General features: G+C 43.7%; 1 protein-coding gene across 1 annotated transcript in view; it reads left to right on the forward strand.

The window, feature by feature from the left end:
• The first annotated feature begins 1,928 nt into the window (after positions 1-1,928).
• Positions 1,929-25,014, forward strand: part of LOC144823914 (interferon regulatory factor 3-like) — a 49,503-nt gene continuing 26,417 nt past the window's right edge. Inside the window, exons 1-9 of the mRNA XM_078682824.1 lie at positions 1,929-2,032; positions 8,463-8,570; positions 9,837-9,996; positions 11,418-11,682; positions 12,218-12,324; positions 13,121-13,172; positions 13,324-13,563; positions 22,764-23,036; positions 24,535-24,789. Coding sequence (XP_078538950.1) covers positions 8,554-8,570; positions 9,837-9,996; positions 11,418-11,682; positions 12,218-12,324; positions 13,121-13,172; positions 13,324-13,563; positions 22,764-23,036; positions 24,535-24,789 — 1,369 coding nt within the window. The 5' untranslated portion in view covers positions 1,929-2,032; positions 8,463-8,553. The remainder of the gene's footprint in view (positions 2,033-8,462; positions 8,571-9,836; positions 9,997-11,417; positions 11,683-12,217; positions 12,325-13,120; positions 13,173-13,323; positions 13,564-22,763; positions 23,037-24,534; positions 24,790-25,014) is intronic.

Raw genomic sequence — 25,014 nt, forward strand, 5'->3', positions numbered from 1 at the left:
CGCCCGTCTCTTCCTTTTCTCTACAATCTGGTGAAACTAAGAATGCACATACTGACTGAGTAAAATAAGTTGTCTTTTGTTTTCACACGACTCTAGAGATACACTCTTGATTAGGGGAGAGCAAAGTTGTCATGTTCTATGGTTGTCAGAAACTAAATCCCTTCTTTTCTATCCAGGGACGTTCAACTCCTCCTTGCCTATTCGAGAAAGTTTCTAGTGAACTCTGAGCTAGCTGGCAAACCCAAAACTTTAAGTCTAATATCGACAGTAGAAGACCTAGTTAACGTCTGGTCTAGGTCTATACTATTGGAGGTATTATTCCAATGCGCAGAGCCTATTGGGATAATAGGAACTACACTACAGGGTGAGATTACAGCATGTGACAGCCTTCAATATTTTATTTGTTGGCAGTTTTACATGGTGCAAACAAAAACAGAGTTTAAACCCTGTTTGTGTGTGCGATGTTATTAAACTGGTAAACATGAAATGCTGGTTGTAGGTCACCATACATACCAATAGACCTGATTCGGGCAGAGTACCACTGCTTCTATGTGTCAGTGGGGAAAATGCATTCTCCCGTACTTTTTTTTATTTTATAAATTTCCCACTTGCCTGCTCTAAAATTTTGACAAGTATGATATAGTCATCGGAAGCCCTTCAGTTAGAAAACGTCGGTGCCGTTCGAAACAGCTTAATGGTGAGAGGAGTAGCTCTATGCACATGTAACATGATTTGTATATGTGGAAGAAAATGATATGAAAGCAGAAAATAAAAAAAATAAAAAAAGGTTTGCAAAGGGACTTGTCAGTCTCACATAGGTTTCTCTCCGGTTTTTGCTTCAATGAAAATGGGCAACTCTAAAGAGACAAGGGGATTTTCGGCTGGAAGCCGGCAAATGCAGAAGTCATTAAATTATCAAAACACTTTAAATTGTTTTCAATATGTCTTCCGGTTTCTTAACCAAAATAGTCCCCCCCAATCCCAGACTGCTTGGGAGTTGGTGTTTCTGCTGAGCAATCATCCACGTGAAAAAAGGAAGCAAGGAGGAAAAGAACGCTTGATTCCTCCCTCCCCTCAGCTCCAGCAGTCTTGATAAACTGTAGGCTTGAAACTGAATCGAAAGTTAAACCTGTAGGGTCACATGATTTCCAGGAAAGGAAATGCCCTACATGGGCAGAGCTAATGAACGACGCGAGCATTCTTTCCTGTTAAAGTAGCACGAGCGGTTAATAATTGCATCTAATGCACAGATTTTAGTGGAAAGTTTTTTGATATTTCGCCTAAATACATGCAAAGTGAGCATTTGTAAGATTTGACATTAACATTTGAAGGCTAGCTGCTCTTGGCGTTTCATTAGTATGCGCTGGCTGAAGGAGAGAGGGTGTGGGGCAATGGCTAGAGCTGCCGACTTTGGTGCTGTTCCACGTTCTAGTCTCGGCGTCGGCTCGACAACATCCTGTGATTCTGCACAAATCACTTTATACTCCTCGTGTCTACCAAAAATTATGTGTCCATAACTGGTACTCAGGTAAAGCGCTCCTGTACCTTCAGATCGAGCTATATATAACGGCAAAAAAAAGACACCGTGGACGCCAACAGTGGCATGGTCTGCTAATTATTAATATAACAAACCGCACAAATGACGGCCAAGTATGAGATGCGACAATTTTGGGAAAGATTATTCTATTGTCGTTTCTCCCGCCCCCTCTCTCGGTTCCCGTCTGTCATCGCTTCTGGTCTTTCCTTTGGCACGCTCCCCTTCGCCGCCACCCTCAATAAACTCTTTGAGGAGCACCCTCCGCAGCGCTACCTCTCAGGTGCCTGACGTAGTCCCTTGTTTTGGACTGGCACGACAAATAACCACGCCCCCTTGAAGTGTGTTGGACTCTGATTGGTCAAGCCAAGTCATTGACAACAGAAACATGTGGGGGGGAGGGAGTATAAAAGGAATACTCCTGCTGCACGATCTTTGATAACATTTTTCTCACGTTCCTGCTCCGTTAGTAAGAAGCGTCTATCTGCAAAGCACAAGGTAAATGGATTAATGATTGAATGAGTTGGCTGTGGCAGTTGTAGCAGCTCTACTCAGAGACTTTTTAAGGTGCGGGTAAGAGGGCACCCCTTTTCTGAACTGGCACTGGCTATTCTAATGTGTACTGTGATGCAGCTTTGGGGCGTGAGTAACCAGCTCATCTTATTTTTTATTTATCCTACAATGCATTATTCTTGCACAATGTTTTGTCGTATATCGGTGATGTTTGTAAGCTAGTGAGGCTTTAAACATAGCACAGTGCTGTGAACTGGAGTGCATTTAGGCAATATCATACTTAATAGAACGGCATAGATTACGTCATATAGAAATAGCACGTGTGAGTGTATAATACAGGAGAGCCTGAGATTCCTGTATAAATGCTCGTCCGTAATTTCCGTATTATGGTGTGGTGGTGATGGTGTGGGGGTTGGGGGTTGTCTCTAGTTTCCTCTAATTACAAAGTGACGTATGTGATCACTTATATTATTACAGGTGAGTTGTGATGCCATAATGCTGCAGCCAAGGCGAAGGGCATGCCACAGAAGATATTTACAGGGCACCTTAAACAGTGAAATCGAGAAATGGGGTTTCTTCTCCTGAACTATTTTTCTAACGTGTACAGCGAGAAATAGAAATGTGATATTTATACCAGTTTATTTTCGGGGCATGTTGCATTTCAGGAAGGAAAGAATCTCTCACCTTGTTTCTACACATTCTGACCTATAGCATTTTTAAAACGTGACTTAGACTGATACTAATAACTTTTTGCAGCAAATTACTAACTGATTATGGTGTGTTTGGTTTTGTACTGCATATTCCACTTTTATTTATGTCTACAACCGTACTGTCTCTTATTATTATTATTATTATTAATATTATTATTACTACCAAAGAGGAAGGACTGAAGCGGTTTGTGAGACTGGTGATAGTGTAACCAGATATACAATATATATCTGCTATACATTAAGAGGAGATTGCAAGTCAATTTGGAGTTCCGTGGCCTTATAAAGGAACTCTGCATATGGTCTCCTCTGTGACTTGCAATAGCCTAGTAATGTTCCATAGGTGGTACTTTATTTCATATATCTCTGTAGGATTTACTGATACGTAACCATAGAGAATGAAGACACGAGCAACGAATGCTCGCAAATGATCTCGGACGTTATATCGTAACTAAAATGTAATAGCAATACCAGTGAATGGTGCCAACTGCACTATGGGCATGACCACATCACGCACTGGGAGCCTTGCAAGTTTTTAAGTACTTTCTAGTGGTTCCTCTGTCGCCCACCACCAGGGGGCAGCCGTAGCTGGAAAATCAGGCCCGGCCCTCTCAGCCGGGAAACTACTATGATGTTCCTGTTTGCAGTTCACATTTTACTCACACTTGCATTCCTTTTGAGTATTTACTTTTCCAGGATGTTGTTTCTGTAATTTTTTCACGCATCATATTACTCATGTACGGTGTACTGTGAAAAATCTCCTCTTTGCATCTGTGTGAGTTCAGACTATGAGTGTTTTTTTTTTTATAAAGGGCCACACTTGAGAACTGTGGAGTTAAGGCTAAAGGCAAGGTTAAGTTCTTACAGTTCTAAGCAGTGGGGGATTAAGGGGTTCTGCATACATGCTCATCCAATCCTTGCCCCTCTGCAGAGTACACCGAGCAAATGGTCAGGTGTGCGTGCCAATTGTGACTGTGCGAGTGTGTGAACAAGGCACACACCTGTTGAAATACTGGCAGGGCGAAATGTAAAAAAAAATGCATGCTTATAGGTAAGCGGGTGCAGTGTGTGTGTGAATGGTGAAGTGAAGGAAAGGAAAGGAAAGGCAATGACGTATATGCAGGAGAGAGTGAAAAGAGGGTGCTGGAGAGGAAAGAAACGAGTCGTGTGTAATTTTTGTAACATACTGCTTAAAATGTTTTACTTTTTACTTTGTGTGTATCTGTCCATATATTTAATTGTAGGTTGACCCGTCAGTTTTTTTGTGAGGGACCCCTTATATACCCCTCTAAAATCCCTTCATGAGGCTCCTCTGTACATGTAGTGTCCTTGACACACGAGTGATACATGTGCTTCACTGTGCTCCAGCACATTTCATTGGACATTTGGTGCATGTGACTCGCTTCATGGATTTCTATAGGGATTTGACGGAAGTGCTTCACTGTTTCAACCCCTTTTTCAGGGGAGTGGGGTCGTAGGTCATACTTCTGCAACTTGAGCAGATGTGCACGTGCGGGGCTCGCTGCTGACGTCTTGTGCTGTGCATCGCGCACTCTCTTTTGTCCGACGGTGCATCCTCAGAGGACAGTAATAGAGGCTGCTGCTGCATCCCCAGGCTGTGCCCGACACTGCACATCCCTTTGTAGCTGTAATTATGCAACCGGCAGACTCCTGTGAATGAGGAAACACAGTCACCCGCAGACATCGTCAGCTGTGGACTTTGCACTCCGCACGGCCGGCATTTACTGAGTCAAAAATATAAACAAACTTCTTTCACCACAATAACAGCCGAGACAAGGGCGCCTGTGCTATGTCAGGACAACCGGGCGTCTATGCCCTGGGTTGCAACATCCCTGCGCTGGTCTGCGCCTACACTACTTGATTATCAGTTGTTAATCTTGAATCGGCACTTGAGTTTCCCCGTCTGTGAGTGCAGTGCAGAAGTGCCCTGTGCTTGGGTGTGTGTGTGTGTGTGCGTGCGTGCGTGTGTGTGTGTTCCTAAAAGGACCCTAAATAGAGCCCTTCAGCTGTACTCGAATATCCCAGCCTGGCCCTTGGACTCGCAGCTGGTTAGCATGCTTCAACCCCATCAGATGTCCAAACGCCGCGCTGATGGCTCATTCAGAGTCCCCTTCACTACACAACTGATCAGTGGCTCGGGTTTTTGGGACTCTGGCCCTGACCAGGCCCTCGTGTCCTTGTGGTCTCGGATGCTCCACTCAGAGAATTAAACGTTCATTGGCGGTGTCCCTGATCGCACTTTACCAAGCACTTCAGGCCCCCAGAAAAACACGTGATGTGTCAGGACTGGGGAGGGAGTACAATGCCAGGTGTATTTTAGGGTTCAGGGAGGGCATGGGTTTTGGGGTCCCAGGGGTAATTTTAGGGTTCAGGCTGGGTATGGGATTTGAGGTGCCAGGGGGTAATTTTAGGGTTTAGGGTGGTAATGGGTTTTGGGGTGCCATGGGGTTAATGTTAGGGTTCAGGGCGGGTATGGGTTTTAGGGTGTGAGGGGCTGGAAATTTGAGGGTTTAGGGTGGGTGTGGTTTTCGGGTGTCAGGGGGGGGCAATGTTAGGGTTCAGGGTGGGTATGGGTTGTGGGGTGCTAGGGAGTAATTTTAGGGTTCAGCGTGGGTATGGGTTTTGGTGTGCCAGGGGTAATTTTAGGGTTTAGGGTGGTAATGGGTTTTGGGTGCAAGGGGGTAATTTTAGGGTTCAGCTTAGGTATGTGTTTTGGTTTGCCAGGGGTAATTTTAGGGTTCAGGGTGGGTAAGGGTTTTGGGTTGCCAGGGGGAATTTAATGTTCAGTATGGGTATGTGTTTTTGGGTGCCAGGGGTAATTTTAAGGTTCAGGGTGGGTATGGGTTTTGGGGGGCAAGGGTGTAATTTTAGGGATCAGCGCAGGTATGAGTTTTGGGGCTCCAGGGGGGTGATTTTAGGGTTCAGGGTGGGTGTGTGTTTTGGGGCGCAAGGGGGTAATTTTGTGGTTCAGGGTGGTAATGGATTTGAGGGGGCAAGGGTGTAATTTTAGGGATCAGTACGGGTATGGGTTTTGGGGTGCCAGAGGTAATTTTAGGGTTCAGGGTGGGTATGGTTTTGGGGGGCAAGGGTGTCATTTTAGGGATCAGCGCGGGTATGGGGGTTGGGGTTCTAGGGGGATGATTTCAGGGTTCAGGGTGGTAATGGGTTTTGGGGTGCGAGGCGGTAGTTTTAGGGTTCGGTGGTTATGGGTTTTGGGGTGCCAGGGGTGTAATTTGGAGGTTCGGGTGGTAATGGATTTTGGGGGGCAAGGGGTAATATGCGGGTTTAGCGTGAGTATGGGTTTTGGGGTGCCAGGGGTACTTTTAGCGTTCAGGGTGGGTATGGGTTTTGGGGTACCTGGGGTAATTTTAGGGTTCAGGGCGGGTATGGGTTTTGGGGTACCAGGGGTAATTTTAGGGTTCAGGGTGGGTATGGGTTTTGGACTTGCAATGATAAACATTTCACGAGCACATTGTCCTCCTATAGAAGCAATTGTTGACGAACTGGCGAAAAAGGGTCGTCGCCTTGAAATGGCATTGTGAAAATTGGTTATATTGTGTTCCTAAAGTGCTTTGTAGTAAAATATATTAAATTGGCCTTTTAATTCAGTACATTCTGTTCCTTTTTCATAAGACAATAGGACATAAATGCATCAAATTAACAAAAATGTGTGCTCTAATTGTCCAGTTTCAAATGCAGAATTCATCACGTTTTCTCCGCTTGACCTGAGCATTTATCGATCCCGATTATCTGCCATTTTAGCCCCGCCCCATTTATTAACATTAGCCACGCCCCTTCATTTGCCATGTTAGCCCCCCCCCGAAATTAAGACCTAGTTGCGCCCCTGCCGTGTATGATATCTTCTCTACTCTCCTTTAGGGTAGAGAAATGTTGCATGGCTTCCATTATCCTTTTTTAGGTTCAGGGTGTTTTGTCTGACTTCCACTATGCTCTACTTGACAGAGTGGAAAAAGAATGGATACCAGTACGATTTTGGGGGTAGCGGGCAGTATGGCTTCAATTGCTCATATGGGTTTCGTCCAGTTGTATGTCTTCCACTACTCTTTCAGGGAAGGGGATAGTCGGGTGCTTTCATCTACTCTCTGTAGGACAGACGAAGGATAGCTCTTATGCTCTTTCCAGGAGTGGGAGAGTTGGATGGTAGGATTGCTTCCACTACTCTCTTAACAGCAGTAAGTTGGTTTCTACCACTGTATTACAGTGTGGGTGGCGATGCATTGTTTCCATGACACTCTCCTGGACAGAAAGGAGTAGGATGAATTCCAGTCCTCCTTTAGGGTAAGGGGACAAGAGAATAGATGCTCGTAGTCTCATTAGGGTTTGAAGTTAGTTTGATGTGGGTGACTTCCACTACACTCTTTCAGGCAGAGGAGAGTAGAAGACTTTCCACAGCTCTCCATCAGATAGAGTAGAATGGAAACATTTACTCTTATTAGGTAAGTTGCATGACTTCCTCCACCGTCCGTAAAGTAGTGTAATGTATCTAGCTGTCTTAAACTACCTCATGGCCAGCTGGGGAGCATTCACCGCTTTCATTATTATTCCCTTTCTGGGGTCCAAGCACGGCTTCCTTCGACCCACCTGAACAGGCAATTTGGGTTTTGCGATTCAGTATTTTGAAGGGGGGTGTTGAGGGCGTCCCTTCCTATTTCCAAATCGCAGTTTTATGTATGAATGTTCTGCGACCGAAATGTGATTGCAAAATATTTAACAATTTACCACTAATTCAAAGTTGGTGGTAACCCATTCGCACATGGGGAGGGTTTCCCAAATGGCGTTTTGTTTTAAAAGCAATCATGCGATCTATAGTGTTCTGATCCTTTTTAGATCTGGTTAATTGTAGTTTTAGATTCCTGGAAGACCTTATAACCTCACTACTCCAAAAAAATGTACATGAAGTAGAGAGTGAGAAGATAGGCTTTGCATCTGCTCCCTTAAGCCATTTGCTTGCATATATTTGTCTTGGTTTGCCCTTGCATAGATTGTTTATCCATTAAGGCTTTTGCATCTCTTGGATGGTAACATTGTCCCGTAAGGGTACCCACTAGATTTTGGTGATGGGGTATTAAGTAATATGTTTACTAAACTGCAGATGCAACCTATATATAGTATGTCATTTAAAGCTCGAGTGTTCTTTGGTGTATTTGCTCGGCTGATACAGCCCCTTTTTAAATGCATATTTATGGGTTTTTTTGTTCAGGAGGTGGTGCTGTTTAGAGGCCTTAGCCTGACATAAAGATATAGTGCTATTTAAGTTCACCTATGTAATGCACAGTTCTTCATATGACTCTTTTTCATAACTCTTCTTTGAGGGTACAGCTCATCTCTGTTAAGACAGTTTGTTTTCACCCAGGATGTTGCTTCTTTATGGATTATTAATTATATGGCTGCTGGGGGCAATAATCAGTCACCCTACTATTCCTAACAACTTCCACTAACACAGCCAGACAGACATATTGGCTTTGTCAATGTTTTTTTTTGGTAGGGTTTTCACTCTGTATGTATTTAAGATAAATCCAATAAAATAACTCCAGACATGCAGAAAAAAACGGACCCCCCTGCTTAAAAAGAGGACAATGCAGTTATTGCTTCATTGACTAAAAATGAAGATGTGTGAAGAATAAGCTGTACACCAGGAGTTAATATTGTCTGCTTGATTTCTGCAGATTCCGTCTCAACGAAAGTGGCAAACCTCTTCATAAATCCCATCCACAGTCTGACATTCGATTCCAGTTGTAACCATCAGCTTCAAACACAATGGCTGCGGGTGACAGGTGAGTGCTCGCCAAGACATTGACCATACCACTTATAAGCTCAGCAGACCAAGATCAGCCATGTTTACCACATTACCAATACTTGTGGCCCGTTTTCAAGCTCATTCTCATCTTATTTCCTTCACTTTATGCTTTCTCTGCCTAATCCCAGTTTTATATGCAACACTATAACTCCTTCAATGCTGTTAGCTTTGCCCATGGGTATTTATTGATGCCATACAATAAAGGCGTCCTGCTGTCAGGCCACTCTCTGATTTGATGGAGAACGAAAATTCATCTTTTTATCATATAGATTTCATGACTATTAAAAGTGCTATAAACTTGATTAAGTGACGGTGTAGTGCATTAGTGATATTCATGTGCAAACAAGTGAATCAAAGAGAGAAGTGCATGGGAAGAGGATTTCAGTGGCTGTTATGTTTTCTGAGGAATAGGTGGGTAAACTATTAGATCTTCTTGCTGAGTGGTATCAGATCTGCAGACTGAGAAATTTGTCGAGGTTTTGACACAAATTAAGGGTTTTTAAGGTGTCATCAGGAAAAAGATTTTAAAAGGTAAGCCACCGTATGTTAATACAAGCAAGCGGTGTTCATTAGGTAAGAAGGCTGGACCTTTTCATATCAATCTAGAATTTCAGGGCATGCGAAGGCTTATATTGGTAGGCTAAGGTCAGGCAGACAGTCGCGTCACAAGGGCCCAACGGCAAGAAGATGTAAATGTAGTGTATTTTGTAAAGCGCACAGCTGCCCCAACGAGGCGTCCCGGCGCTGTATAACGCTATGGAACCCTTCCTGGCTCTCCCTGTGAGATGCCCCTCCTGGGCACCCCCAAAGTGAAGCCAGGCATGCCAGTGTTGTGGGGGCCGTTGTGGAGATTAAGGAAGCTATTGCCCAGAGTAAGATACTTCGGAGGGCTAGCTTGAAAAGGCTCAGTTCTGTTTTAACCCCTGAGTTTAGCAAGATGGCAGTGTGGTTATCTCTGTCCAGCCAGTTGAAAGAGGCTTCAGAATTGACGTTAGAAGCACAATCATCAATGTTCTTGGACAAAAAAGGTGCGTTCAGGTAGATCGGCGCGTCACACTGGAATGTGTGATTTTTAAGCTCACTCTAGAAAGGTGGAATTCTTATGCTCGGGGTGTTAGTATGGTACATGGTAAAATAGACCATCCACTCTTAACATACAATAAGCTCTCTGAGGATGACTGGTTTGTTATTATGACAGGTGTCTGAGGAATGAATCATTTTGGGGGTGTCTTTTCTTCCACAGAGCGCACCACAAGGAACTCTTTGGCCCTTGGCTGATTAGGCAGATCAACAACAACCGCTATGGACTGTGCTGGAAGAACCCAGAGAAGACCATCTTCTGCATTCCCTGGAAGCACCTCGCCAGGAAAGACATTACGGGTCAGGACTATGAGCTTTTCAAGGTACTGCAAGATTCAGCCCAAGAAGCCCTGCCTGGGTAAATCGTGAATCAAGGGATACAGCCGAGTCCCACTGTTCAGTATGAATTACGCTAGATAAGAAAAATTGTTATATCAAATATTTTTGTAAATTGTACAGTATACACATTCCAATTTATCCAAATTAAAAAAAAAAACAATTTGAAAGCTTTTAAGGTTTTTGTAGACCAGAGTAGTGTGGCGAGATCTGCCTCATACCTCACATTCACCAATTTCACTCGTCATAGTTTTCCGAAGGACAACATATCGTGATCCCTTCTCCTCTTTCCAAATATTTCCTGCCAGCTCCTCTTTCAGGGAAACGGTTGAATTTAATGAAAGGGGGTGAAGATGGAGAGGATCTGCTGCTCGAATCCACTCAATAGCGGTACACGTCACGTTATTTTTCTTACGTTACATTGGGTGATCGAGATTTGGTGAATGGTGCAATGCACATATCACTAGAACAGAAGGGCTCTGAAGCAACTGTGGTAGGCTCGAGACTCACTTTGCATAATCCATATGAGTAGTCAGCCACCGGCCTCCATATTTTTATCTGAGGTGGTGAAAGTCTCAAGAGTGGGACTATTCATGCTAAGTTCAAGGAATAACCAAGGGCCTTGACTCTACTCATTAAGGCTGAGTCAATGTAGAACAAACCAAAACGAGTGCCAGTACTTAACACTATTTGCCAATCACTATATCACTTGTACCAATGCAAGTCTGTCACAGGTTCCATGAGTGCTCAATTTCAGAAAAACTTTTTTAATTTAAATCTTTAACCTATTTTTCAATACATGCATATAAATACAAATGAATTATCAATGAAACAGATACAAAAATACCAAAAAATACAAAAAAACATTCCTTCCCTATTGCACAACTTATAAAAAGACACCACAACCAATCAATGCTCCCTTTCATCCATTCAACATTAGGAAAGGAATGTTTTTTTTGTATTTTTTTGGTATTTTTGTATCTGTTTCATGAAAGTGTACAAGGGTTTGAATGCATTTCATCCAGGGTATTACACTTTTGACTATTGAAAGAGACCTTCCTACATCAATATTATAGATTCTGCTTACCTCTAATTTCCAACCATAGCACTTGCAGTGTTTCACTATTGTATGGATTGGCGAACAGTGTGAATGACTAAGACTGTATCTGTGGTGGGCAGGCTTGAATGGCACCGGACATGTGTATCTCTGCTTGAAGTACAGTGGCTAATATGGAAAGCAGGGTCTTTTCTGGTGGTGCTCATACAGTAATGCTATATATAATTTCTAAAAGGTTGACTCATTCACTACATTATATGGGATCCACGTTAGCCTCAGCTTGAAAGATAAAACTAATTATGAGATGTATATTGGAAGTTTGCAAATTCATTTGTATTTTCTTGACGCTAGGCTTGGGCAATACATGGCGGCAAATACAGTGAGCGGCCTGATGACCGTTCCACCTGGAAAACCAACTTCCGCTGTGCCTTGAACAGTGTCAGCGTGAAGGAAAAGAAAACATCCTGTGAGACCCAGGATGGAGCTGCTATAAAAGACAAGAAATTGTTCTCTGAGGTTGAAGACCGGTCTAGCGATCCCCACAATCCACATAAGGTGTACAGACTCATCCAAGTCCCGGATGGTTCCAACCATGTATCGGCTCCTTCTTCTGCAAGTAAGCACAGTTATTTCTTCCAAGGGATGTTGGGCTGGGTCTTGTATCAAAAGGTAGTAATATTTCTGTTTTCTCAAAGCCCCAAAATCCCTGTGTTACTCCAAATAGTGTTGGGAGTAACACCTGCTTGTTTAAATCGTGAAACTACACGGTCTTTGCAAAAACCAGTTCAATTCAAACAATTTGTAATATTTTTAGTATGAATGAACTGATTCACTTGGTGTTCCAGGTGCACTGTTTGACAAAAACTGGTAATATTACCACACATACAGTACAAGTTAATTTAGGATATTAACCCTTTTCATGCAACCTAGAACAGTCTCTATAATGGAATCTTACCTCTAGCAATAACCTCCTTGAAGCTGTCTGTATTGTCTTTGTATGTTTTGATCTGATACACTGCAAATGACCCTCCTCGCTCAAGCCCCATCTCCCTCTCCCAAACATCCCACCACTGACCCATCTCCTCATCTGATGCCCTTCTTTTCCACCACACTATCGGTTTGAACTATGTTTCTTATTTGATTTTTTACAGACCAGGAGGGCCTACCTGACAGCGAGGAAGAAGAGGAAACTATGCGCATCAGCCCAGACTTTTTGCATATCCCGAATTTCAAAATGGCCCGTCCTCAGCCTGACGAGGTACTGGGAAGGCAGGGTACTTGGGTTTCTTGTGCCTTGCAGGTGAATGGGAACTAGCTGTGATTTGATTTTTTTTTTACAAAATACAAGTAACATTCAGATGGATACAAATGTTCCCATGGGGGATGGAAAGTGGGTGATTATTAAATATTGGGATGCTGGAAATCTGCTTTATCAGTTGTAGAACAAATTCTTCCACCAAGTCTATGCATCCCAGAAATTGTATCTAAGTTCAAACAGATACTTTTGCCTTTGACATTTTGTGACTGTGGTGGGGCAGTTGGTAAACAAAGAGCATAACTGAGAAACAATATAAAAATTGACTGCCGAATGCAAAAGATGTATGTGAGTCTGTCTTTAAAAGCAGGCTTTTCTGTCTCTGACCCTAAATGATCCTAGTGATGTGAAACCATCTAAAACTGACCTCCACTCCTCAATGTCTGCAGAGCCACCACCCAAAGCAGAAGCAGAAACTGATAAATGTGGCATCCCACAGTAAAACATCCCAGCAATGATCAACCTTACTTATCGTGATATCAGTGACAGGACAGGGTCTGGTCTGCAACTACATGAAGCTAAGATTTAGATCTTTTGAATGCCTTGCCCCTGTTTGCCACAACTTGCATACTATGGATGCATTGATTTGACAGTGTTGGTGTCAAACCGACCATGTTGCAAAGACTCTTATCCCTGACGAAAACTCTTTTCAAACAGCCCTGTTACCCAAGCTCTCTTTACTATTCTCACTACATAGTGTTTCTCTGGTGACTGTCTCTTGTTTCCATGTTTTAAACAGGCACCTATAGAAGATATCCTGGGGATCCTGTCTCTGGAGAACTCCAATGCAGGTAACTTTCATAAGGCGGAAACTCTAGTGTTGGCTCTGTGTGCTTGTAAATAAAGTCAGAACATGTTGTAGTAGGTTCATCGTCCTCCAGTCCCATTCACCATCCAAATGAATTTTATTTTTGGAAAATATTTGCATTTTTTTCCACACAGTGAATGTGGTCCTAGGACAAAGGGTGATCACCAATGGACGCCATGAAGAGAACGGATACCATCCGGAAGAGGCTGCACCAGTGATGTACGATGTCCCTTTACCACAGCAAAATGGTTACCACTGTTTGCAGCAAAGTACACTCCAGTGGTGTCATGCAGAAGGAGCCCCTCCCATGACCGATTTTCATGTGTACCAGCAGCAGCAGACATGGAATCCACTGGCAGCTTCTTGCTCCCAAGGTTAGATATTGGCGCTATAATATGTTGGTATTAATATCAGTGTTTTTAGGAGCATCCCTTTGTAGGTCTGATTTTCAGACTCATGTTTTTTTAAAATATATAAATAAATAAAAACATATATTTATATACTTATTTAGAGGGGCTTTGAATCAACAGTCGTTATCCACCGGCCCGTATACTTGAGATTCACATTTTGCTTCCGCCTACCACAGCATAGATAACCTGGGGCAATGCACCCACTCACTTAAGCCATTGTCCTATCAATTTCAGTAACAACATTTGTCCTGTGCACATCTGCAAACAAAATGTTATGCATAAGTGGTAGGGCATGTCACCCAATCTTTCCTTTCATTTAATTAATTTTTTTTATTTTTTTGTATTTGGGAATCTTTTTGTCTTTGTCCATTTTTAGGGTCGAGCCTGCAAGAGTATGCGCTAGCACATGTGTCTTGCTTGTGAGACACTGTTGCATACAAAAAGGGTTTGGAGCCCGCCCACTGCAAACCATTTGTTGGCTTCACGTCATTGTTCTTTACAGCCTTCTTAATTGGCTGTACAATCGAAACATCATTTCCGATCAGGGACAAAGCACTGATTGATTCAAGTTAATCTGTGCTCGTCCGCTGCTCCCAATGTGATTGAGGTACTATTTCTCTCCCCCTTCAGGATTCCCCTGTCTGCTGCTCCCCCGATAGTGCTTTTTAGGTCTCGCCTACGCAGTGCGCATGCGCTACATAGTAAAAAGACCTTTAGCCGTCGGTTCCCTTTTTCGCCCAAAAACGTGCACGCGTATCATTGCTTTCAATGGCAACACGTGCACGTTTGGCGATTCCCTTGCAGGAGCGAGCAGCGGCACCATATGTTATCAATTATGGCGCATTGCTGCTCGCTCCCGCAAGGGAATCGCGCAGGCACCCTCCTCTCTCCCCTACCCATGCTGCTGCGCGAGGCGCTTGTTATCTTTGTCGACGTGCAGTTTGCGACCAATTTCTAACAGGCTCCTTTTCTCTCCTTGTATTTTTTAATGTATTATTATTTTCTAGATGAAAAAAGTTGTAATTATACAGGGCAGTTTATCGACGGCATAGATTCTGCAATGGAACCATTTAATTAGAGTTTTACATTGTGGTGCGTAGGGAATGGACGCGTGCTTGCGCACAAATACACCCACGCGCACACACTCCCTACCTCAAGCGCTTGCATCAGAGGTGAATATTTTCTATATTAAATCGCGTTATTGATCCTGAAGTATGTTATTGAGGTGACTGAAGTAATAGTGTGTACATTACAGAGATCCAAAAACACAGCATTTGAAATACCTAAAAACACGACAAGATTGCATGAGAACCGGTGCTGCAGGGCACCTTTCCTCTCATTGATTGGATATACCTGCTCTCCCTACAACTCTCTCTCTTTCAAGCACACAAGCTCTCTCTCTCTCAAACACATGCACACACACATGCACACTCTCTCTCTCTCGCCCTCTCTCACACATAGGCAAGCACACATGCACGCTCTCTCTCTCTCTCTCCCTCTCCCCCTCACACACACACACAGGCACACATGCATTCTCTTTCTTTGGTGTGTAGTGCCGAAGAACCATTGATTCCTGCTACGCATGGTAAGTTATTCATTGGTGCTTTTATTATGATACAAGGACCCCTTGCTTCTTGCCAGGCCTCCAGCACTGGTAGCATGGTGGTGGTAGTGTGTGGTTTGCAGTGCCGAAGCACCATTCACTCCTGTTGATTACAGTAAGACATTCACTGGTGCTTTTAGCTTGACTGTGGTATGAGATAAGGACCCCTTGCTCTCTTTCAGTCCTCCAGCACTGGTGGCGTGGTGGTGGTAGTGTGCAGTGCCGAAGCACTTTTGACTTCTGCTATGCATGGTAAGGCATTCATTGGTGCTCACTGCTTTCAATAGGGCCATGGCTTGACAGCAGGCAGTCCTCTGCTCCCTGTCAAGCATCCAGCAGTGGTGGTGCATCATTCATTCCAGCTGCTCACGGCTGGTGCCTGTTAATGATTCTCCTGCTGCTGCAGAGTCAGCAGTGGGTGCGGTTGTGAAAGGCTAGGGTGGTGTGTGTGCGTTCCCTAACACCTGTTCCTGCTCTACTCCACGCTCCCCGCTTGCCTCTCACCTCTATTACCTTGCGCGGTCCTGCAGCCCATGCCCTCCTCTTTCATCCCATCCATTCCCTTGCTAAGCGCATGCCAATCGTCCATCCTTCACCAGGTATCCCTGCTCTGCATGTGTGAGCTTTGCTGCCCCCTGCCGGTGTACTGAAGGAGTTTTAAAGAGATACGTGGTGAGACCTGTGCCCTTCCAGTGCGAGCATGGCAGTGCTAGAGTTCACATCTTTCAGTGAGAGGCTTTGGGGTAGAGGTGTGCGCTGGCAGGCCAGAAAAAATTAATGGGAAGAGCCGAACCAGAGGCCTTGCTTGGTTCTAAGATAGGGTGACCAGATTCTCAAAACAAACAAGCATTGGTATAGCCAATAGGTCTCTCATTTGGGACCTTATAAGTGTTTAGACTTGCAACAGTTGATGTTGTTGCACCAAGGATATTGTACTGCATAACTAAATACTTATAAGGTTCCAAAGGCGAGACCTATTGGCTATGCCAATGCTTGTTCTTATTATTTCTTGTTTCTCGTGCCCCTGGTCTTCAGTGTCAACGTTGCCGCACTCACTCTCTCATCCAGATACACGTGTGCACACACCAGGCTGCACACACAGTCGTGCCCCAGCTAGTGAATATCAACCAGCAGAGCTGTAAATTCGCACTACTACTGTGTACGCTTCAGGACACTGTTGTCATGGATTTTTTTTTTTAAGATTCTCGTAGTTCCTCGAAAAGAAAACAAATTATTTTACTGTCCCACCTAACAGTTCGATCCGGAACTAACTCAAAGAGTGATGTTTTTTGTTTGTTTTTGTTTTGCCATAATGTGCACGTCAGATCCTATGAATCGGAAGTCTTTATAGAATACGCCATACACCTGAGGCTGACAGCACATTATGAGCCCAGCGCTTCTAGTGTAGTCTGCACCTAACACCCTCTTCAGTTCACGGCGTCATGGAGCACGTGACACAGTGACCTTGTTAAAAAAGTTTTGCTTCAGAAACATTTGAATACACATACTGCCCTGTGCTGCTGAACATTGAAGCATTTGCTGTTTCCCATATACTTTATAACTGTTCACTCAATCAGACTGCCTGTTTGGCTGATCCATATTGAAGCTACCTGCCTAATACAACTATGCATTGCTCAGTCTCGGCTGTACGATGATTGTTATTATTGGTGTACAAAGTGAGTGATGCTACATTTCAGCCCTGCCAATAAACACAGACCGCTATTTGCCAGCGTATCATGTGCACACTTAGGGGCATATTTAAAGCCCCTATTGCCACAGGAATGTCATTTTTAGGGACATTCCTGTGGCGATATGTGCTTCGCCTTATTTACAAGGCAGCGTTAAGCCACTTAAAGTGGGTTAACACTGCCTTGTAAATAAGGCCCCCTTTCACTCTGTACTAGGGTAAAAGGGGAGGGCAAGGAGTTTTGCAGTGTTTGATTGTTTAAATATTGTTGTAAATATGGTGCATCCCTACGTTTCAGAAGTAGTAGAGCGTCGTGTTAAGCCAAGGCGCCTAACGCCACTCTCCGCCACTTCTCCAGTAAATATGTTCCTTAATTAGATGCCATTTCCCATAGCCATCAAATGTCGAGGCATGTAATTGTGCGCATCGAGAGGCTGGCAGAAAAATTTTATTGCCCTTAAGTAAACATCAAGTGGGACATGAGGGTTAACGCTGAGGGTTTCCAAGCGCTTTAAGCGAGTGATCAAGGTTAGTTTATATACCTTGGTGAATTAGAGAGTCCTCAGACTCTGTCTGGGTGGTGTCTGAAGCACCTCTGGGTCCTCTGCTCATGCCTCTGTGTTGTACGTTTGTCTTCTTTGTCTAAGTCACTCAGTCATCGAGGGCACCTGCTGCAGAGGTCTCTGTGCTAACAATATGCTGCAGATTAGAATGCCGGGAAGCTTTCATTCTTCTACTGCAGCGCACAAACAATAAGCGAAAGCGCTATATACAAAGAAGGTGCCGTGTTTGGATTTGTTATTGTAGTTGCATGAACTCTGTGTATCAACATACCTGACGCAAAGGTCTATGTGATCTTTCACTACGCCCAATCCAGGTTAGCTTTCATTATTTTATTGCAGCTTCACAACCACTGTGTACTTACACAGCTTTTAATGTGTTCCTAGAATTATTGGTTGTTTGAGATGTCTTGGGGTACAGTTGGTTTAAAGGGTTAAGGCACCTTCTATAGAGCGACATGTCTGTGACTTTAGTGATCTAATTAATGCACCCAGTGCAGGTCCAGGCTGCTAGGCCTTTTATCCTCGGACGTCGATAACCTGAGTATCGTTGATATAGTTAACAATGATAATTTATCATACAGCACTAAGGCACCCCATAGGGACTTGCACTTTGCACATACATGTCAAGTTGTGTTACCTTGTGCTTGGTTATTTTATGTTTGGGGTGGGTTTGACCGTCAAGTAATATGTCCAATGGTATTACCTAATTTGCACAAGTACATTTGTAATATTTAGCTTTGGGTTATTCAGAGGTGTGTGTGTTTGTGTTTACACGTGCATTATTTTGATTTGATTATGGGTATCCTTGGCTTGGCTATAAGAAAGTGTTAACTTACACGTGTACCTCCTTGAGGCAGTTTTCTAAACATTCTGTGCATGTGGAGCTGTGAGCTCAGAGAGGTTGCTGATTTCGGCACCCAAGATCTTTTGTTTACTACCAGTGGGCTTACAGCCCGCTCATTGCTTACGATTAGTTGTCTTCATTGTCACTCACATTTGCTTTCTTTTTAGTGGTCCGCCTACAAAGGCTTATTTCCTCTTTGTATGTTTGTAACTCCCCTGGAGCATGGACACATTACTCGTGTCTTTCCACTGCTCATTTTTTAAGGCGCTACATCATTGAGTTTAAGCACTCTACCAGAGTGTCTTTTTCACCTGGCATTCATGTACTTCTCCCCCTCCCTCTGTGTCCCTCCATCTCTTGTCTGTGTTTCTTTCCCCCACCCACTTACCCGCCTTTCCCTTCCTTCACTATTGGTTTCCTCCAACATCCCTCCCTCACTCCTTCAGCTGTTGTTTGTTATTGCTTGTGTCAGAGCGCTTTTTTCCCTCCCTTCAATTGACCATGTTGCACCTCCCACAGATCCTTTTCCTCCCTTCCTCTGTGTTGCCCACACCAGCAATATTAAAAAAAAAGCCCTAAAACACGGCCAACGCAGCTACACTGCTCTACAACATGATTGAAAACATTGGCAAAGCCAAAAGTGATCTTGTAGGCGAGACCTATTGGCTTTGACAAGGTTTGTTATTTATTAGCTCTTGCCTTCACAGGGCATGCGCTGTGCTGTGAGATGTATTGATTACAATTCATTGGGCTTACAACCCGCCCACAGCATACCATTATTTGTTTTAGTTTGTTACTCTTTTTGCAGTCTTTCGATTCTTTAACTCCCGTAGACTTCGCTTCCTTTCTCGTGTTAACTCCTCCATAGAGCAAGGACTAATTGCTGTATTTTTACAAGGCACTATATGTATATATATATTTTTTATAAGTGTTTCAGTATTATTCCTGGCTGTGCATTGTGCTTTCTTACTTTTAACAGACAATTGGCCTCTTGTTTATGTTGTTTTCACCCAATCTACCATCTCTATTGATGCTTTAGTTACTTATATAAACAACTGTACCGGCACTCAGTGCCACTCCACTGTACCCTACGCCACACAATCCCAGTCTACTGTACGCCATTCTACTCTACACCACTCCACATCACTCTGTGCCACTCTATGCCACTCCACCCCTCTAGACCACTCTACTTCATTCCATTCCACTCATTCCACATTTCCCGCACTCTTTACGTGCGGGAAAGGAGCAGATTTTGATGGAGAGAGTATCCGCGGGTGCCTTGGGGCTGTTTTTAAATGGTTCCAGCTTAACAGCCTCAAGTGCAACTCAGATAAATCTGAGGTACTCTTCTTCGGCTGCCGATCTGACCCAGACTGGCAGGAATGGTGGCCTGTTAATGTTTCCTCCAGCTGGCTCTTCCCAGCTAGCCAAGAATCTGGAGATTAAGATCGATAATGGCCTGACGTTGAGATCACAGATCCTGGCTCTAACGGGAACATGATTTGGCCTCCTCAGGATGCTCCGTAAGTTTCTTCCTTTGCTCTCAGAAGATCATAGGAAGACTACGGTGCAGGCCTTAATTGGTTCAAAACTGGACTATTCCAATGTCCTGTATCTCGGCCTGCCGGAGTACCTCCTGCAACGGCTTCAGGTGGTCCAGAACTCGGCCGCACGGGCCATTTTTGTCCTTTACAGGCGAGCTAGAACTTCCGGCCTTCTGCAGTCGCTTCACTGGCTGCCTATCCGGAAGCGGATAGCTTTTAAGGCATTGACCTTGGCCCACAAGGCTCTCCACGCTTCTGGAGCAAAATATCTCCAAAGGAGGCTAGCCTTCTACCATCCTGCCCGATCTCTGAGATCTGAGTCGTTGTTCCTTGCCGTGGTCCCTCGAGTAAAAAGGGCCCGCATTGGAGGTCGGTCTTTCAGGCTGTTGGCGCCACAGCTCTGGAATACTCTGCCCTTGGCATTGCGTAGCACTTCTAATCTGTTGACTTTTAGGAAGGGCCTTAAAACTTGGCTTTTTGCTCTTTAGTGCGCTCTTCTTCTCTGTTGCTGGGGCCTATTATTTTTCGTGTTGTGTTATCTGCTACAGGTTTACAAGAAAAGCGCCGGGACACTCCATGGAGTAGCCGTGCGCTATAAAAGATTCCTTTAACATAACATAACATAACATAACAATGTCACTCTGCTCAATGCCGCTCCACGCCACTTTACACAATGCCACTGTGCGCCACTCTATCCCACTTCACTCTATGCCATTCTCCTCTGTGCAGCTCTACTCTCTGCGACTCTATGCCACTCAATCCCACTCTACGCTACTCCACTCTACACCATTTCATGGCAGTCTGTTCAATCCTATGCCACTTTTCTCAGCTCCATCCCAGGCAATGCCACGCTCCCTTATGTCACTTTATGTCACTCTACTCCACTCTACACCATGCAACCGCTTTCCACACAATGCCTCTTTGCTCTTTACCATTCCACTGCACGCCACCCCACTTCACTCTCCTCTGCACCACTCTCCTCAATGCCACTCTGCTCTACTCTACTGTCTGTCATTAACTTTTATGAACAGCAGCCATGGTTCTATACTACATGGCTAAAAGACATTGGCAAAACCAGAAGCTCTCACATAGGCGCAACGTATTGGCTTTGCCACTGCTTGTTTTTCTTTTGTTGCACAGGGCAGACAGCTCCCCACACAGTGCAGCTGAGCCTCTCGCTGCCCTTACTGCCATCTTCGAATGTTAAATGTTCAAAATCTTAATTGTTTTTCCTGAACTTTAGTAATACTTTACCATTCCAGGATAGGCAACTGCAAGCATATGCAGGTTTGTTTTTATTTAATTTCCCATCCTTTTGTAAAAAAATTATCTATGTGTTTTTATGTATGCAATTGCTTTAAGATGCTGTTTGGGCTGTTCTGTTTCCACTCATTACATTCAGCCATATCTTGAAGGCAGGGGGGCCTTATATTATATATATATATATATATATATATATATATATATATATATATATATATATATATATATATATATATATATATATATATTATTATTATTATTTTTTTGGTTTTTGTTTCACACAGCACCATCTTTGGGAAGGTTGTCTACAACAGTGGACACTAGCACCACACCCTCAGCCTACACATCTTGCCCTCAACTGTCCCATATAAGCTTCTTCTCAGTACCTGAGTGAGGGCACGATGAGCAGTGTATCTTTGTGAAAGCAGGGATGGCGTTTTGTCAGTGCCGGGTGTGAGGATTGCACTTTGTGAATGCAGATTGAACATGAAATCGTATTTTGCAACTGCAGGGTAATCCATCTGACTGACTGACTACAGGGTTAAAGGTGTGATTGTAGAGTGAGGATTGTACCTGTGTGATTCGGAGCAGTGTGAGTGAAGGGAGTGAGATGTGCCTGTGACTGTAGACTGAGACCAGACCTATTGGCTTTTCCATTGCTTCTTTTATTGCCACCACTTAACCATTTCCAAAAGGCAGTCCAAGTTGATGAGAACAGACCTGGGGCCACATTATCAAGAAAGGGCGATACATTATCGCCGCTTTTATCGGCAGGAAACTGCAGCAAAAGCGTCGATTAATGGGCTTGGTAATATGTCCTTGTGAATCCTATAGCAGCCCAGGTTCTGGTGTTAACCTGGGCTGCTATGGGAATTCACAAGGGCATATTAATTATCAAGCCCATTATCGCCGCTTTAGCGGCAGTTTCCTGCCGATAAAAGTGGCGATAATGTATCGCCCTTTCTTGATAATATGGCACCTGGTTCTATGTAAAAAGGTGAATTCCAGCAAATATGGCCCCAAGGCCTTTCTAATTATGTTGCAGCCCGATACTAAAATAGTCAAAACTGGAAAACAAAATGAAAGTACTGTGTAAAATGGAACGGTGTAAAAAAGTAGAGAAGCACAAGTTAACTCTTGCAGGAACAAAATGCTATAAATATTAATAAAAGATGAACAAAATATTCTGTGTATTGCCGGTTTACTTTTTTGGGCAACAACCAATAAACTGTGAAATGCCTGTGCTTCTTCCTGCAGTGACCTCTTCCTCAATGGGTCTGGTTGAGTTATATTTCTTTTTGTGTAGTGTCTTTGCTCTGCATCCTCTGTTATAATGCCATATTTTATCTTTTTGACCATTTCTTTGGTTACCATCCTAATTCTCTTAAATGTAGCTGGCATTATTGTTGCTAATAATTTATGCTAGGTATTTATTTACAAGTTTGATCTTCCCCTATAACAAGATTCCCTGCTGCACTCAGGATTCAGATACCTGTACTGTTGTCTTGGCATTACACGTTTGTCTGCACCATGTGCACCAAGTAAAGCTATCCAAATAATTCTGTTGCAGAACTGATTTAAGTGAAATGCTAAATTAAATCGCCAATTTACTTTCATCTGCACAAATGTCTATTAAATTTCTACCACCAATCTTTCCCAGAAAACAAAGCTATGTTCAATAACCAAACCATCATCCAGAATGGATATGCACTTTGCGCACCAGTCGGAAACGGGGTTGACTACACCACAGGAAACAGTGCATCAGAGAAAACCTTCCCGTCTTGGAGTTCACAGTGGACCAACAAGCCAGCATTGCCCACGCACAGCCCCATCAAGAATGGATTTGCCTCTCCAACAGCAGCCTTTCAACAGGACAGTTCTCCACAGCACCAGGCTGCAATGTTCCCCATCGGAAACCAGCACCAAGACGCAGGTGAGCGCTGTTCTGATAGGCTATGTAATTTTTAATGCTTTCACTGTACCATTGATGGAGAAGTTGGGGTGTAGCTTACACGGGGATCAAAGGCTGCCCAGGCAAGCGGTAGTTAAGAAGGGATTGAGGCAGTTTTGTTAAGCCGTCTGAAGACTCAAAAGTGGCTCCCTGCCCAGATACCTTTGCTGATTCCACCATGTTGGTTTCCCATACACATGATCATAAAATGGCTGCGTCTCCCATTGAAAGTGTTTAAGGCCCTTCAACAACGATGACATCATTTGAGATAGAAGAGCCACAAACACAAAAGAACCCAAGAGCTGATATGGGGTGGTTAAAGGACACTTGCTTTGTGCGAGACAACCGGCAAATGTGTCAGTATGGGTAAGTGGATGAGATATAGTGTCGGGCTTGGATTGCCAGTTCCGAATGTGTGTGAGGGATTGTAAAGAGTATCCACAATATTGGCAAATGCAGTCCTCATCAGATGTGCTGATGAGAGCCCTTATGTGTTCAAAACAGTGCTACGTTCCACACATACCACCCTTAACAAGTACAACCAAGCATTTGGAGGACTACCGCAAAAGGGTAGTATTTTCCAAACTGTGCAAGCGTTTGACTAAAATAACCACCTGACTTATGCTCAGCAGCAAATGCCTTCGTTTTGCTCCCACGCCTAAAGAGTGTTCACCTTACAAAGTAATGCATGGGTCTAAAAATCGCCACCACACTTATCAAGATATGTCATTCTCCCTCAACTAGAAGTATAGTTGGATGTTCAGCCCATGGTCACTCCTCGTAATGCTTGCCCATGCCATCCACATTCCTCTTGAAGACTGAGTTACTCCTATTGCCTGGTCTGACCAGGCAATAGAGAGTAGTTCTGTATCTCTTTGGCAGACAGGAGGACTCACAGAAATAGAACCTTATAATAAATGTCACAAGGAGAGATGGTGGTGTCAGATATGGTTGCCCAGTAGCACCGTCCGTCGATGGTTACAGCGGCCTTTATTTTTCTTTATTTACCAAGGATAAAATCGAACATTGAATTCTTTCTTTGGCTCATTCAAATAGGGGCAAAATATGTTTATTACAGCATCTATCCAAGTCACCTAAATAGTACAAGATCTTTCATCTGACTCTTTTGCATTCTTAACCTCGAATAAGTTCAATAAAGTCACTGTAAGTTGGTAAAGGTGATTGTAAGTACTACTAAAATCGGCATGTAACACTTGCCTTTACGCTCGCCATAACTGGCGGTTTACTTACACTGATGAATTTGCGAAAGCTAGCTGATGGCTTGAAATTTGATTCTTTAAAAAATCAAGAAAATTGGCTAATGTAAGTTCAATAGTGACTATATTTTATTTAAATGATGATATATTCCAATGGCAGAATGCATCGCAAATGCTTCGAATTGTGATGCTAAACGCGCGGCTTGAAATCTGTCCTCTGTCACCCATCTTAATTATGCCTACAACATCTTTTGTTTCCCTAGCAACTGGCGCTACTTACAACGGTCACCTCGGTGCCCAAAATGGGTACCTTCAAGAAGTGCCTTCCGGAAACTGTGGCAACTATAGCAGGAACTGCAGCCCTGTAGAGAACAGCTACCACTCAATGGGGTCGCAGTGGGGTAACCCAGCCGTAGCAGAGCACCAGCCCACTGAGAACGGGTACGGCTTTCAGTCAGGAAATGCCAAGCAGGAACAGCACCCACCTCTTGCTGTGCCAGCCCAGAAGCAACATTTAAGTAAGTAAAGCCATCTTCTTTGCAGCTCGAGACGCCACCTACGTGGCATATTAAACACATGGTTTAAGTGTCAAGACAGGGGTGTAGGCTGAGTTACTATGTGGAATCAAGAAAAAACTGGTCTTGGCATGTACTTTTTCTCAAAAGAGGGTAAAGTGGCTGGTAAAGAAAACAGTGAAGAATTCTGTAAAAAAAAACATTTAGGCAAGCCAGTGATATAATAGG

Source organism: Lissotriton helveticus, chromosome 3_1 (genome assembly GCF_964261635.1).
Source record: "Lissotriton helveticus chromosome 3_1, aLisHel1.1, whole genome shotgun sequence".
In the NCBI taxonomy this organism is placed as follows: Eukaryota; Metazoa; Chordata; class Amphibia; order Caudata; family Salamandridae; genus Lissotriton; species Lissotriton helveticus.